The sequence below is a fragment of the Petromyzon marinus genome, chromosome 27 (genome assembly GCF_048934315.1).
Source record: "Petromyzon marinus isolate PM22_M1 ecotype Great Lakes invasive population chromosome 27, UKy_Petmar_22M1.pri1.0, whole genome shotgun sequence".
In the NCBI taxonomy this organism is placed as follows: domain Eukaryota; kingdom Metazoa; phylum Chordata; class Hyperoartia; order Petromyzontiformes; family Petromyzontidae; genus Petromyzon; species Petromyzon marinus.
Window position 1 is genome coordinate 11,318,887 of NC_133693.1, and position 14,892 is coordinate 11,333,778.

The following is a 14,892-nucleotide window of genomic DNA, read 5'->3' on the forward strand; positions in this document are numbered from 1 at the left end:
ATATATACATGATTACCATCAGTAATAGTAGCATCAGTAGGAGCTTTCATCCATGGATTCCACAAGCGCTCTCTATACATAAAGCAGCAGCATGGCCACCATGGAGAGACATTCGGCCTTTACAGACTGTAGGGGCAAGTGCTGTTAGTGAGTAGCACCTATGAAGGCCAGAACGGCACACGAGGTGGTGGGTGGCCAGCACCACGCCCAAAACCGCCTTTGACTCCCCAATGCTGATATTTACACATCGCACCAGATACTCATTTGAGGCTGAGTTGACCTAGTGGAGGCCCAGGACCGGTTTAGATAGTCATCACTGGTGTTGGCCATGATCGGGAATCGAATTCGGGTCGCCGGGTTCGTAGTGCAGAGCATTAACCGCTACACTACCGCTCCCCACAACCGCCAACACACATATATGCAAAGTGCTTCAACAGATGCACACATACAACCTTCATGATGTTAAAATATTCACGTTTATTATTGTTTTCTGCGTGGAGACAAAGTACAATATTTGAAAGTGTCATTTTGCATAAACGCTATTTTATTGACAGCATAGTTTTGACAAAGCCCATTTTGACAGCGGGGTCTCCACACACTGCAAAATAATCGCAGACTTCTTACGCTGACAACGGTTTTGGAGAACATCACAACATTTTCAGGTTGGAGTGATGCTCTTGAGTTTTGCAATGTTTGTGAATTGGGAAATGTTGTATTTCACGACTGCTCTAACTATAATCCCAGACACGTCTTGCTCATTTCCACGCATTAATAGCAGCCCATCATTACGTGCTCAATTCGTTTATTTAAAAATATATATTTTTGTACATTTTATTTTATTAACTCCTGACATTCTATTGCTACTAAGTGGATAATTGTTAAGACTCGTCTCTCTCAATGCGCATTTGTAATGTATTCCTAACGTGCTGCATCCGTTTCCCATTCCAATGCAAGTTGCCAAATCAAGAAAATGGCAACCACATTTCAGTGGGCATGTTCCGTGTTGCATATTCAGGTATTCACAAATGTATAGCTTCCATCAGATATTATTAGCGATGCTTTTGTCTATATACAGTACTACGAGAGCAAACTAATGTGAAGGGTGCTATGATGCGGCGAGTGAATACTACTGGTATGCGGCTATAGAATAGTCTCTGGATACACGAGTCACGTGCTAGCACGTGGTCTCTTCTGGTAATTATTTTTTTCATATATCGACACTCATCAACTAAGGCGGATTTTATGATTTTCAGAAAACCATTTTTGTTAGAAACATGAGGAAGAGGAGGAGGAGAATAAGAACAACAACAACAACAGCTGGAAATCATCTCCCGTTCGTCCAGAGCAACAGGAGCATCGTGGGGCGCGTGCCTAAGACAACTTCACATTATTTACGAGTTTACATGTCGATTCAAAGTCGTTTTTTCTCTCTCCAAGTGCCGACTTCATTCGCGATGAGCACGTTGAGAGGGGTCGCCATGCCCTCTGGTGGTGATCGCGGGTGCTCAATCAACTATAGTCGATTGACGTGTTATGTTTATTTTACCAGGTAAGGCCCCACTGAGCTATACAGATCTTTTTGTATCAGAAGCGACCTGGCCACTAATGACAGCTCAACGAAGTGGCTTATCGTGTGTAAGTTTATAGCAGCCAAATACTCTCAACGCGTTTTTATTAAATCTGGAGGGAAAAAAAAACCGGAGGACCCGGAGAAAAATCCACGCGACCACGGAGAGAGAGAGAGAGAGACACGCAAACTCCAAATATACAGCAGCAGGCGTCAGGATAGAGATCGAAGCCACGACCCCCTGCGTACCAGGCGAGGTAATTAACATCTCGCCACCGTGACGTCCCTTGGCACAATAGTCAGCGCTCAGGCATCTCCACTGCTAGCTCGCTCGTCGACAGCTGTGTCCCGTGGTGACCATCAGACCATGCCCACGCCCAGTTGTGAAATTAGCACGAAGACCCCCACCTTATCAGGCGGCGAAGGAGTCAGAGCGCTGAGCCATCGCCACCGATGCCTCAGTTTAGATCCGGGCACCAGCCACCCGCCTGGTCAAACTGGGTCCCTTAGTGGAGTGAGGTGATGGTCTCAGCACAGCAACACGTCACGTTAAAGTTTGGACTCTCAATTTGGCTATGTTCCAGCTTTGAGAGTTAAAATATGTCTGACTGTCATGTGAAAGTCAACCCAATATTCACCATTCTCACAGCAGATTGTGTGGGAAGGTGTGCCCTCTATGTTATAAAGACAGGGGTTATTTTGAAGGACGTTTTCGAAGAGGATCCTTCAAAATGTCTTGCAGGGCTGCACACACACGGCGATCGCGATGCTCTGTAACATTTCCCAAGGGATTCTTCGCCTCACGTCACGACGGCGAAAGATACGGAGACATATACTTGTTTTAACACCCACGCCTGGCAACAGGTGGGGGTGGAATCATATACAAGGAACAGTGGAGGGTAACCGAGCTGAATTCCTGCTTCTGATTGGCCACTGAGCAAACCAATCAGGTGCTTTATTTAAAAATGTGTACCTTTGAAGGTAGACACAGGGAGGAGTGGTGGCACAGTGATTAGCACGCTCCGCTATGAACCCGGCGACCCAAGTTTGATTCCGGGCCAGGGCTAACATCAGCGGTAAGCAATATTAAAACGAGTTCTGCCCTCTCCCACCTTCATCAACCAGTAAAGACTTGGAGTGGTGAAGTTTGGTTAAACAAAATAATCGTACAAATATCCATGACCAAACGTGGAGAATGGAAGCCCCCGCAATCATTTGTGGACTGAGAATGGCCAAATTTTATTTCAAACCACACAATGGAGAAAGGTATTCATGGAGCTCGAAATCCCCATCCATGGCACTCTCGTGTGGCATGAGAGCAGGGCGTGGCTGCTCTGTGGCCGTAGCGTGGGGTTAGTCCGGCACATAAAACATCACTTAAGCCACCGATGATTTTTGTTTCCGCCATCGGAATCTCTTATCGGACAGAGGCAATCTCGACTTACCCCGTGGAGAAATCCGATGAGCCACGACGCTCCTTTTTTTCACAGACGCCATCTCATTATGCCCGAAGGCGTGGCCTCACACCTGGTAGCATTGTCACGGCTTGGCTGGGCTTGAGGCCATGACCGGAATGTCCGTTCTCCCGCGCGCGTGAGGATGGCACCTCGATCTTTGTAAACCACTTTAAATTGGAAGCGTTCCTGGTACACGAGACGCCCAGCTCGACGGTAAATTTCTTCGGTAAATAAATTGCGAGCTAAGACTTCAAATGAATTGCAATGCAAAATTCGCAGCGCTGTGATGGCAGCAACTGGTCATGTCGCGGCAACAATATTCCACGTTGACACCACAATTTTAAAGTCTCATTGCGCGTTAAGTTTACATTCAAACTTCAAAGCATTCCTGAAATGATATGCCAAATTTAACACGGTTTACAAACTGTGTGCAAGGCCGTTATTGGACGTGCTGAGATCAAATCGAAGTTTGTTTATTTTATCTCATCTTCAAATTGGCTTAAAGGAAAGTGGCATCACGCGATCGCAGTCACAGCTCCAAGCCTCAGGTCGTCCCTGTCACCCCCGTGCGTCCGCGAAACGTACGTTTGAACCTCTTCCGCACCATACGTAGCCAACCGCGCTAACCGGAGGCGCGGGGGAAGGGCGATGAACGCGAGGGTTGGGACGCCAGCCGCTGGGGCGCGTCCCCTCCGTGCCACCGACACCCGCCGAGCCCCTGGCACAGCCCGGCACAGCCCGGCACACCGAGACCCCCGCCCCCCCCACCCCCCAACCGCGCGTGGCGACCCCGCGGCTACTCGGCGGCGGCGCGCTCGAACTCGCACACGAAGTACGCCGGCGCCGCGCAGTCCACGTCGTTCCACTCGCCCGCGGCGGCGGTCAGCTCCACGCAGCCCTCCGCTCCGCCCGAGTCGTTGGGCTCGCCCGTGCGCCAGCGCGCCAGCCCGCCCGCCAGCGCGCCGCCGTCCACGTACGCGAAGCGCCGCGGCGCCAGCGGCGGGCCCTCGCCCGCGTCCGGCGCGTTCCGCGCGTCGCGCACGCCGATGTAGGCCGCGCCGACGCCGCGGTGGGAGAGGAAGGAGGCGAGCATGTCGTTGGTGGCCTTGTCCTTGGGCATGGCCAGCGTGCCGCCTCGGTGCTGGCAGTCGCTCGCCGCGTCCGCGTGGCTCTTGCCCTCCTTGACGACGATGTAACTCTTCTGACCCAGCTCGGAGACGCCCACCACTGCGTGCAACGCGGTTGGTTTTTTGTTGTTAAATTGCGTTCACGGGCGTGCGTGCGTGGGTATGCGTGCGTGCGTGCGTGCGTACCGCACGCTGAACTTTTTTTCGCACCGCGCGTACGTAGCCGGCCGCGCTGATCAGACGTGGCGGGGGAAGGACAACAAGCTAAACACGAAAAGCAGTTCTCGACAAAATGGGTTTTCGATCTAGTCTTAAAAGTGCATAGCTCTAGTTGCTTCCGAATATCAGAAGAGCATTCCAGACGGCCGCAAAAAACGCGTCTGGAAGCGCGCGATGCGGCGGCCGTCTCTTTTCGATGGCTAGCCAAAAGCCGCTGAGAGGCTATCACAAATGATAGCTCAACGAAGCCTGAAGCTGCCAGTAAAATGCTTGGCAGCGAATTAGGAAAGTGAGCAGTGGATGTTCTGGACCATGGCCTCTGTACGCCTGCTGTAAAAACGCAAAGGCGAAGAGCTTCCCGTGTAGCCTCCACAGGCTGGTGGGGCGAGCGCGGTTAGCGGGCACCTGTGAAGGTGGGCACGGCACGCGAGCATGCGGGTGACGTGGGTAACACCACGGCCGGTTACACAACGCGCCAGCAACTCACTTGAGGCTGGGCAGGACCAGCAGCAGTGCAGATATCAATTGTCATCTGATGTTAGCCGTGGCCAGAAATCTAACTCGTGTAGCCAGGTTTGCAGTGCAGTGCCCTAACCACTGTGCTACCCACCTCCAACAGGCACAGCTCTCCACACACAAGCTCAAATAACACGTACACTTGCAAAAAATTCAACAGTGCAAGCAATAAAAAAAAATTGCGAGTGCTGTCGAGTTGATCTCCACTGAATACGCAGAGCCAGCCTCGGTGATTTTGAATTCACTGCCCAACCAGTCGGGGGATTATTCTGCTCGGAGTACACATTGTTGCAGACTCCCATGGCAAAATAAACAACGCTTAAAAAATTATGAAATTATTTTTTATATAAAATTATCTTCCACCCGACTGATTTCACTGTGCGCTGGCACAGCGATCATTGCGCTGCGAGATGAACCCGCTGAACCGAGTGCGATTCCCATCGTGGTGAGCGATATCTGAAACCGGTCCTCGCCACACCCCTTTGGCACTCCGTGCTCACCGCCGCGGTGAGCCATGGTGAATGAACCACCAAAAAGCCTCACGTGCGCCGTCGGGAGACTGTCATCGGGCGGTGGATTGAGAAAACGGCTGCACGTGTGCATGAGTGTTGGCAGATTTGGAGACGTGGGCACTCTCCACCCTCGCGGGGGAAGGTGAGGATGCGCATCACGCACACCCAGCCCGCGGGGTTGGAGGACCACGGGGAAACTGTGGGTTCCCTGAAAGAAGCCGAACTATGAACTGAAATTTTGATTTAAAGCTTTCGTGACTGCAGTGATTCATATTCTTGGTCCATGAGGCTATCCGCATATACAAACACGGAGACAATTTCAACCGAGAAGATGGATTCTGGCTTAGCAATCATTGGAAGGATTTGATAAACCATTTCGGGTCTTAATTGATTGTTGACGCTTACGGTGGCTTTCAGACAGCATACATTAATTTTTCGTCTCCCCCCTCCTCTTTTCCGAACATAGATGGACTCGTCCTTCTAAACAAACTGTCAAATCCCTATCCGTGGTGCTAACGTTTAAAAATAAATAAATACAAACCGCCACTTCTTTCAAATGTTTCTTGCTATTGGTTTTCACACCTGATGATGACTGTTTGTGTTACAGTCGAAACGTCGTGAGAATTTTATTGTTTTATATATTTTATTACTTTATTGTTTCCCTTCAACGTGACTTTACCGAATGAACCAAGAATATAAACTAAAACTCAACTATAAACTAAAACTCAACTTGTTCTTTTTTCGCTGGCTTGTTATTTTTCCAGCTAAGGCCCACTGAGCTAGATAGCTCTTTTTCAGAAGCGACCCAGCCACAAATGATAGCTCAACAAAAGTGGCTTATTGTGTCAAAGTTTATAGCAGCCAAATACTCTCAAATCATGTTTCTAAATGTGGAGGGGGAAAAAAGGACCCGGACAAAAATCCACGCGACCACGGGGAGAACATGCAAACTCCAAATATACAGGCGTCGGGGTCAGGACCGGGATCGAACCCACGACCTCCTGGATACCAGGTGAGGTGGTTAACATCTCGCAAACCGTGGCGAGTTGTTAACTCGAGGGGGCCCTCGAACAAGTTCAGTTATCTGTCACCGATATGTTGGCTGTGAGCGGGAGTCAATCTTGGGTGGCCGGGCTTGTAGCGCGGCGCGCTAACCGCTGCACCACCACACCTCACCCACGAGACACGCGCTCGCAGCATGGACACCCACGTGTAATGGATCACCGGTCACGAGGTGTGCCACCTCACCATTCTTCATCAGCTGAACCTCGTTTTTTAGCTGCGAGATGACGATGTCCAGCTCTCCCACAGTCCTCCGCAGGTGGCCACATTCGCAATGGGAGCCTGCAACGAAACATTCATCTCATTGATTCAGTTACCTTGGGCAGAGAGCACACCACTCTGACCAATGCAGTGGTGCAATAGGCTTAGTGCTGGTTTAATGGCTGGTTACACAAACCAGTGTGGAACATTGCTGCAGTGGCTGGTGCACTGCACTCACTATGAACAACGGCCACCTGGGTTTGATTCCCGGCTGCAGCTCACATCAGTTGCGAGTGCTCGTCTCCTGTTTATAGCACCGAGTCAGCGGTTGGAATTCCACATTCCCATGGCAGGAACGTCTCTTTCTGGAAAACCACTCTCGTGATTTTTCCTCAAACTGGTTCTCATATTATTGACACCAGAGGGATCAGAACTTGAATATTTATTTTATACTGGAGGAATCATATGAGCTATAAAGCTCTTGTTCAGAGATGGCCAGTACTTTTTGGGCTGAGTCAGGGGTCGGCAAGCAAAAATAACAAGAAGAGCCTTTTATTGATCGAATTTGGTACATTAAAAAAACCTCAATATTTCAAGAGCCGCCAATGCTTGTGGTGAATACGAGACGGTGGGCCCTTAGTAAATGACGTAACGAAGCCATTCCTGAAAGAGCTGCACGTGTCTCCAGCGCCACAAGGTTCCTGACCCCTGGGCTGAGTCAACCCCTCACTGGGATGCCAACTCACATCCTTACAATTTTGCGAGCTGCTCGCTCACACCGGCTGAGCCACCTGGCTGGTCATGTCATGAGTTTAGATTATTTGGGCTATTTGGCTGCTATAGATTTCCACATAGCTCAGTGGTCATTACCTGGTGAAATACAAATATATTTTATTATTATTATTATTTGTTTACCTTTCCTATAATTTTGCACGCCTGTCTTGTTGTCGCACTGTTTGTTGTTGTAACTTTCTGACCCGCCCCAACTGGACATCTGTGGAAAAGAGCTTTATAGCTCATCGGATTCCTCTAGTATAAATACAGATTCTGATCTCTGCTGGAAGTAAGAAGCTCCCGTTGTGCTGTTAGCCAGTGTGGTGCACGTCGCTTAGTGTCAGGGTGCGCTTCTCTCTCACCTGGGTCGCCTACTGGCCCGATTGGTCCCTCGCCACCCAGCTCTCCTTTGACGCCTGACGAAGACAAAGTTCCACAGGGTAGCCTTAACAGACTGCTGGGGCAAGTGCTGTCAGCGAGTAGCACCTCTGAAGGCCGGCACGGCACACGAGGAGGTCGTTGGCCAGCGGCACCACCACGCCCTGTCGCCTTTGTCTCCCTAGTGGCGACGTTTACACACCGCACCGGGTACTCATTTGAGGCTGAGTCGACCTCGGGAAAGTCCAGGACCGGTTCAGGGCCAGTGAGCGGAAATGGAACTCGGGTGGCCGGGTTCGTAGTGCAGGGCGCTAACCACCACATTATTGGACTCCCCACAGTGCTTGCCAGGCTGCATCGGCTTCCGGTTGCTGAACGAAAACATTATTGTAATGTCACACTCACGACACGCAAAGTGCTTACCACAAATCAACCACAATACCTCGCTGATCTCGTCAAGCAGCATAAACCATCACGCGAACTTCGGTCATCCTCGCCACAGCAGCACCTTTCTGCTGGCCATCGAACAAAGACGGTCACAGCATCGCGCACTTTCATATGCGCTTCTGCGGCCGTCTGGAACGCTCTTCCGATATTAGAAAGCCACTGGAGCTATCCACTTTTAAAGCACCTACATTGACAAACTCATTTCAACAGAGCTGCTTCTTGCGTTCCGTTTGTTGTCCTTCTCCCGCACCTCCGATTAACGTATGGTGCGAAAGAAGTCCAACACATGCAGACATTGCAAACTGCGTGTTGGCTGGGAGATGCTTTGACCTCTGCGTGACCTCTCCTCGTCCTCGTCTGCCGCCTGTGGGTGCGCACAGCGGCCCCAGCCTTGTGGCGCCACCTCGTGGCAGGCAGGGCCACGGAGCTAACGGGGCTCTTCATCTCCGATCAACGCCGTGTATTTATCGACAGGGGGGTCGCCAAAACAAAATAACAAGAGCCATATAAAAAAATTCGGTAAAAAAGAAACCTCAATATTTCGAGAGCCGCAATGCGCGTGGAATGACGTCACGGGGAAGCAGTCCACAAAGATCCGAGTGGTGGCCCGGAGCCGCAGGTTGCTAACAACTGCCCATGGTGAACTGGACTCCCATGGTGAACTGGACTTCCATGGTGAACTGGACTCCCATGCTAAACTGGACTCCCATGGTGAACTGGACTCCAATGGATAACTGGACTCCCATGGTGAACTGGACTCCCATGGTGAACTGGACTCCCATGGTGAACTGGACTCCCATGGTGAACTGGACTCCCATGGTGAACTGGAATCCCTTGGTCAACTGGACTTCCATGGTGAACTGGACTCCCATGGTCAGGGGTCGGCAACCAAAATAACAAGAGGAGACTTTTTTTGTTTTTAATTTCAAGAGGCCACACTGCAGCATGCGGTGGCCCCTGGAGCCACAGCTTTACCGACCCCTGCTTCAGCTAAAAACTGAATACGCTTAGGCATTGGTGCATTTCACTTTGAAACTGTTGTTCCTTTGTATGCTGTATAAGGGAGTCTTCGGTGCATCGAGATCGTCTGTTCAGGACGTACCGATTCAACACGTACCGATACAACACGTGTTACATAGGGGGTTGCCACCTGTCCCAGGATGTGACATGGACCATCCGGACATTGTCATCTCTATTCGGGAGTCCGGAATTGATTTGTTCCGACATGTGCCACCGGGATTGTGTTGAACTATATGACAGTCGACTGCACAGCTTTAATAAACTTGGCTAAGTACGGTGCGAAAGACGTTAAACATTTCATGCGCTACATTGCACTGTGGCTTGTTTAAAGTTTTAAAATTATGATGGTTCTGTTGATCTTTGAATGCGTTTTATGCCAATGAATAAGAAGCATTGGTAACAATAAACATGTAATATACCTATGTACAGGATAGGTATGAGGTTGAATACAAAATAAAATTCCACTGAATCTGAACCACGAAGTTACCGTGTCTGGGACAAAAGCAGTTGAGGAGGTGTGTTACTTTCATGGTGCGTGAATCTGTGCTGAACCTTCAGAAGGTGGTCATGGTGGACCACATCAGCCTGCTGGATGCCCTCGTCACAACTTGATAGAGATATTAAATAGTTCTTTCGGTAAAGTCACGTACATTAGAAAAAAATAACAATAAAATTCATAAAAATGAAAGTAAAGTGAAGAAAAAATCAAGACTTGTTTTTCTTCTGATGACGATTGCTTGTGTTGCGATCGAAACTTTGTGATATTTTAATTATTATTTTAATTCACTTTATTTTAATTTTTATTATTTTATTGTTATTATTTTTTCCATCTATGTGACTTTACCGAAAGTGACTTTACCGAAAGTTTTAAGTCAAAATTTGATAGAGATAGTTCATTTCAACTTGATGGAAATAAATAATTCCAACTTGATGGTGATAATTAATTCCAACTTGATGGAGATCATTCATTCCAACTTTATGGAGGTAATTCATACAACTTGATGGTGATAATTATTCACACAACTTAATGGAGATAATTCACGTGGCGGGGAAAGGCTCCGATAGAACGGAGGAGTTTCACCTTTTTCTCCGACTGCGCCGATTTTGCCATACGGTCCCATGATTCCTTTGGAGCCCTTTTCACCTGCAAAACCTGCAAACACGTTATCACAATTATTTTCACAACTCAAGGCGTGTTTCTTTTTTTTTTGCCCACGGTGATCTTTGATCGGCATTCAACACTTCGCGATTATAAAATATAACTAAAAACAACCATGCAAGAGATGCAAAGATGAACGCATTCGCATAACTCCATTTGATATAATAAAAGGTTTTTTTTGTTATTTACTCCCCCCCCCCGCCATCCCCCAATTTGATCCTGCTTTGGCGAGGAGCATCTTGCCATGAGACAAATTAATAATCCGTTCAGATCGCTCACAGAGCAGCACATCCCACTGTTAGAGAATAAGAGAATGGTCCGAGGAAGTGGACGTCACGAAGCTACCCCTGAGAGCCCTCACAGTAGACGGAAGCCACTGTCCACCTGCTCTGCATATGAGAGCTATAGTTGCCACATGGCAGTCACGTGGTGCGGCATATCATTTAACCAAATCAATTTGAGCCAAAATTAAGCGGACAATCAAACTTAGTCAGTTTAACACGTAGCAAGGCTTTCGCGACCAATATCAACCATGATACAGGTTTTTTGGGTTAGATCGTAAATATATAAATGTGTCGTTAAACCCGCCACGACCCGACACAGCCAACTAGTAAGGTTTGTCACGTAAGCAGAACGTGCCACTTCGTTACTAGTACAGCACACCGGTGTGTTGGAGAGCCAAGCATTTACAACCTTACAAAAATCACTAATATTGAGTTTGTTCATGAACACAACAACAATTTCGATGTAGCACGAATATTAACGATCGACCGAGAGACGCGCGTGCTCAGTGATGACACTTTCCTGTTTCCGCGCAGAAGACTGCCCACTAAGTGGACAGCAGCAGAGCCACGCAAATTTACATCAATCAAAATCCATCCACTGTTGTAAAGATATGCAACTACTGTAGTGCAGAAGGCGATCACGTGGGTTTCGGATTCACTGGAGCACATATTTGTTCGGTTTAAGCACGTGACTTGTAATACATATTTCCAGAAATAACAATGTATAACTTTTTTATTTAGATTATTGATTTGGGCTTAAGGGAAAATCCACGAGTTGCGGATATAGCGCACGCGTATAATCGAGAGCCTACTGCGAGTACATGCACCTTGATTCTAACCCAGGATCTCGGCAGTGGCAGCTCAGCGCTGTGACCTGTGAGCCACGGAGCCAACACCATGGCTCAGGGTTTTTTTTAGTTTTGGGCCCTCTGTTACCTCTCTCTCCCACAGCTCCCTGCTCCCCGTTCAGCCCCTGCTCTCCCTTTTCTCCTTTTTCCCCTTGGTCTCCTGCGAACAAAACAAAGACGACAGTTGCCGGTCGCACGGTGATCATTGCAGGGCTTCACGTGAACACTGTATAATATGCCTTGCAAAATCATGTATCGTTTACCAAAGATCGCCACCTCCCCCCCCCCCCCCCCCATTAGCTGAACAGACTGTTGAGCCAAGTGCTGTTAGCGAGTAGCACCTATGAAGGCCGAGCGGATGGGTGGCAGGCACCACACCCGGCCGCCTTTGTCTCCCCAGTGGCGATGTTTACACACCGCACCGGGTCCTCATTTGAGGCCGAGTCGTCCTAGAGGAGGCCCGAGAGCGGTTCAGATTGTCGCCACCGTCGTTCGCAGCGAGCGGGAATCTAACTCGGGTCGCCGGTGGGTTCGCGAGCGCTACGCAGCCGCTCCCCACACACTCTACAGCGTGCTCAGCGCCTCCTTCAGAGTCACCCTAGGATGGGCAATTCCCCCAAGTGTTAAGGTATACGGAGGGCGTCTGGATGGGGTCCCCGAAGCCGCTCTCCGCAACAAGGCGGGTCTCCCCGTGGCGGTGTGAGCGCCACAGCCGTCCCAGGGGCTGGGGAGTGGCGGGTTGAGGTCGGTTGGCCCAGGCGCCCCTCCTGAAGGAGATGGGGGGGGAGCGTGGGGGGGCACCGCCCGAATGGGGGGCGGGGGATCTCAATTTATGGTGAGGCACGCGGGGTGGGGGGGGCAGTGGGTGTGAGGATGTCGTCGTAGAGGTCTAAGTGAACGACTCATTTCACAGTCACAGAGACTGCGGCAAGAGAAAAAAACACCACATAGACGGACGCCGACTCAATGAACGCGCGGCCGAGGAGACAGAAAGAGGCGCGGACCTTTAACCGCGGCAGCGCAAGTTGCGAACCGCGCGCATTCAGCGACGATTCATTTGGCTTCAACCCGAAGCCTTTCGCGTCGCTTTCAAACGTTTGGGGCTGTGGGGGTGGTGGTGATACGGGGAGTCCTTTAAGTTGCCATTGACCCAGCCGTAGGCGTCGGAGAGTGAGCTAGCCGTGGTCCTGGGTGGCGGTGGTTACCGTTGGGTCCGGGCAGCATGAAGGAGCTCAGGCAGGCGGAGGAGGAAGAGGAGGAGGAGCGGCTGGGTGATTCCGTGGAACAAAGGCCCAGAGGAAGGAGCAGCAGCAGCCATCCAGACTCCATGCCTTGGCGTAACGGACGCGAAAAAAAAACTCGCTGGCAGCATCGAAAACACGCACGAGGAGGCAGCAGCAGAGTAAACACAGAGGGCTGGTATGTGTGTGTGTCTGTGCGTGTGTTTGTTTCTGTCGTCCCGATGTCCCTTCTTGTTTTCTCCTTCAAGTCGCAAGCGTCACACCGACTTTGCATTGCAATCTTTGACATTTACACACAGTGAGCGAGTGCCAAAATGTTGTGAATTCGAGTTAAATAATAGTGTGCTCCTTTGGAAGGGGTTGGGGGGGGTGTTAGAAATATCGTAAACAAAAACTGTCGTGCATGAACCCTGCAGACAAAAGAATAGCCGAGGGAACACGACGGAGCCGTTTTCACTCTCTCTCACAAAGACAAAGATCCACCGTGTAGCCTTCACAGACTGTTGTGGCAAGTGCTGTTAGCAAGCGCCTATGAAGGCCGGCACGGCACACGAGGGGGTGGGTGGCCAGCAACCACGCCCGACCGCCTTTATCTCCCCAGTGGCGATGTTTACATCACCGCACCAGGTACTCATTTGAGGCTGAGTCGACCCTAGCGGAGGAGACCCACGACCAGTTCGGATAATGGACACTGGTGTTGGCCAGTGAGCGGAATCGAACTCGGCCCGCCGGGTTCGTAGCGGTTCAGCGTATAGCGCTAACCGCTGCACCACCACTCCTCGCTTTCTCTCTGTCGCGCACACACACACACACTCGCTCGCTCACACACACACAGGCGCGCACGTCCTCCTCCTCCTCATCACGACGACGACCATCACATCAACCGTGACGAGGGCAACGAGACACACAAAGGCGAGACACCGAACGAGACGTTCACGCCGAAGAGGTTGTCCGCGGATGGTGCACCGGGAATTCCACGTACCGTCACAGCCAGGGACGAATCTCGGTTCGCAGCGGAGCGCGCGGCCGCTGGAACTGCCATGCGGTCCGTGTCACGCGATGTTTATAAGAGCCCCTTGACAGCTGCTTGCGTTCAGCGGCAACAGCAGAGGCGGGCGACACGACGTACCGAGCGAGCTGTTTTCCAACTTTGCCCCATCTGCGTGTAGGACCGCCACACCACCACCACCACCACACCACCACCATCCCTGCTGAACTACTCACCGCTGCTGCTGGTCAATTGTTGTAGGGCGAAGCGAATCGCCTGCCCCGTTGCAGTCGGCGGCACGATCGCTGCCTGCCCTGTGGGCTGTCTGTCTCTAAAGGGTCGTCGCAACAACGGAAGGGGGGGGGGAGATTGATGCCAACGCCGCAGAGTCGCTCCTTCGATCGCCCGGAGCGGCAGTTACAACGATTAGGGGGGGAGGGGGGCTAAGTGCCTTAACTCTGGAGGCTGCCGGGAATTCACACGAGGGGGGGGGGCGCGAATGGCGAGAGGGGGGCGAGCAAAAGGGGTGGCCACGCTCCCTGTGAGAGGCACAAAGACAAAGATCCCCCGTGTAGCCTTCAACATACCTCGGGCAAGTATTGTGAGTGAAAGACAAAGATCCCCCGTCTAGCCTTACAAAGTCTTCGGGCAGAGTGCTGTTCGCGAGACAAATACAAAGATCCCCCGCATAGCCTTCAAAAGACTTAGGGCAAGTGCTATTAGCGAGACAAAGACAAAGATCGCCCGTGTAGCCTTACACAGACTGTAGGGGCAAGTGCCGTTAGCGAGCACCTATGAAGGCCGGCAACGGCACACGAAAGGGGGTGGGTGACCAGCACCACGCACAGGCCGCCTTTGTATCTCCCCAGTGGCGATTGCTTACGAAGCGCCGCAACCAGGTATTCATTTGAGGCCGAGTCGACCTAGGGGGAGGCCCAGGAACCGGTTCGGATATAATCGTCAGCGGACGAGTCGGTGGCCGTGGGCGGGAATCGAACTCGGGTGGCCGGGTTCGCAGCGCTGCCACCCCCACTCGCCGTCTTTCTCTCAGCCCCGCAGGGTCTCCTCCCCCCGTGTCGCTGCTGTTGCTGC

At 51.0% G+C, this 14,892-nt stretch overlaps 1 protein-coding gene across 3 annotated transcripts; it reads right to left on the bottom strand.

The window, feature by feature from the left end:
* Nucleotides 1–457: 457 nt before the first annotated feature.
* LOC116946535 (collectin-10-like) lies at nt 458–14,547 on the bottom strand. 3 transcript variants are annotated; one of them, XM_032961511.2, is made up of 8 exons: nt 14,037–14,545; nt 13,795–13,895; nt 12,777–12,902; nt 11,660–11,731; nt 10,362–10,433; nt 7,798–7,851; nt 6,647–6,742; nt 458–4,251 (listed from the first exon to the last, which is right to left on the bottom strand). In XM_032961511.2, exons 3-8 carry the CDS (start codon nt 12,898–12,900, stop codon nt 3,821–3,823), a joined length of 849 nt encoding a protein of 282 aa, XP_032817402.1. In that variant the 5' UTR covers nt 12,901–12,902; nt 13,795–13,895; nt 14,037–14,545; the 3' UTR covers nt 458–3,820. The 3 variants fall into 3 exon arrangements, with proteins under 3 accessions (XP_032817402.1, XP_032817403.1, XP_075926234.1); XM_032961512.2 differs by lacking the exon at nt 13,795–13,895 and having other exon boundaries at nt 14,037–14,547; XM_076070119.1 differs by lacking the exon at nt 14,037–14,545 and having other exon boundaries at nt 13,795–14,017.
* Between the last annotated feature and the right edge of the window lie 345 nt (nt 14,548–14,892).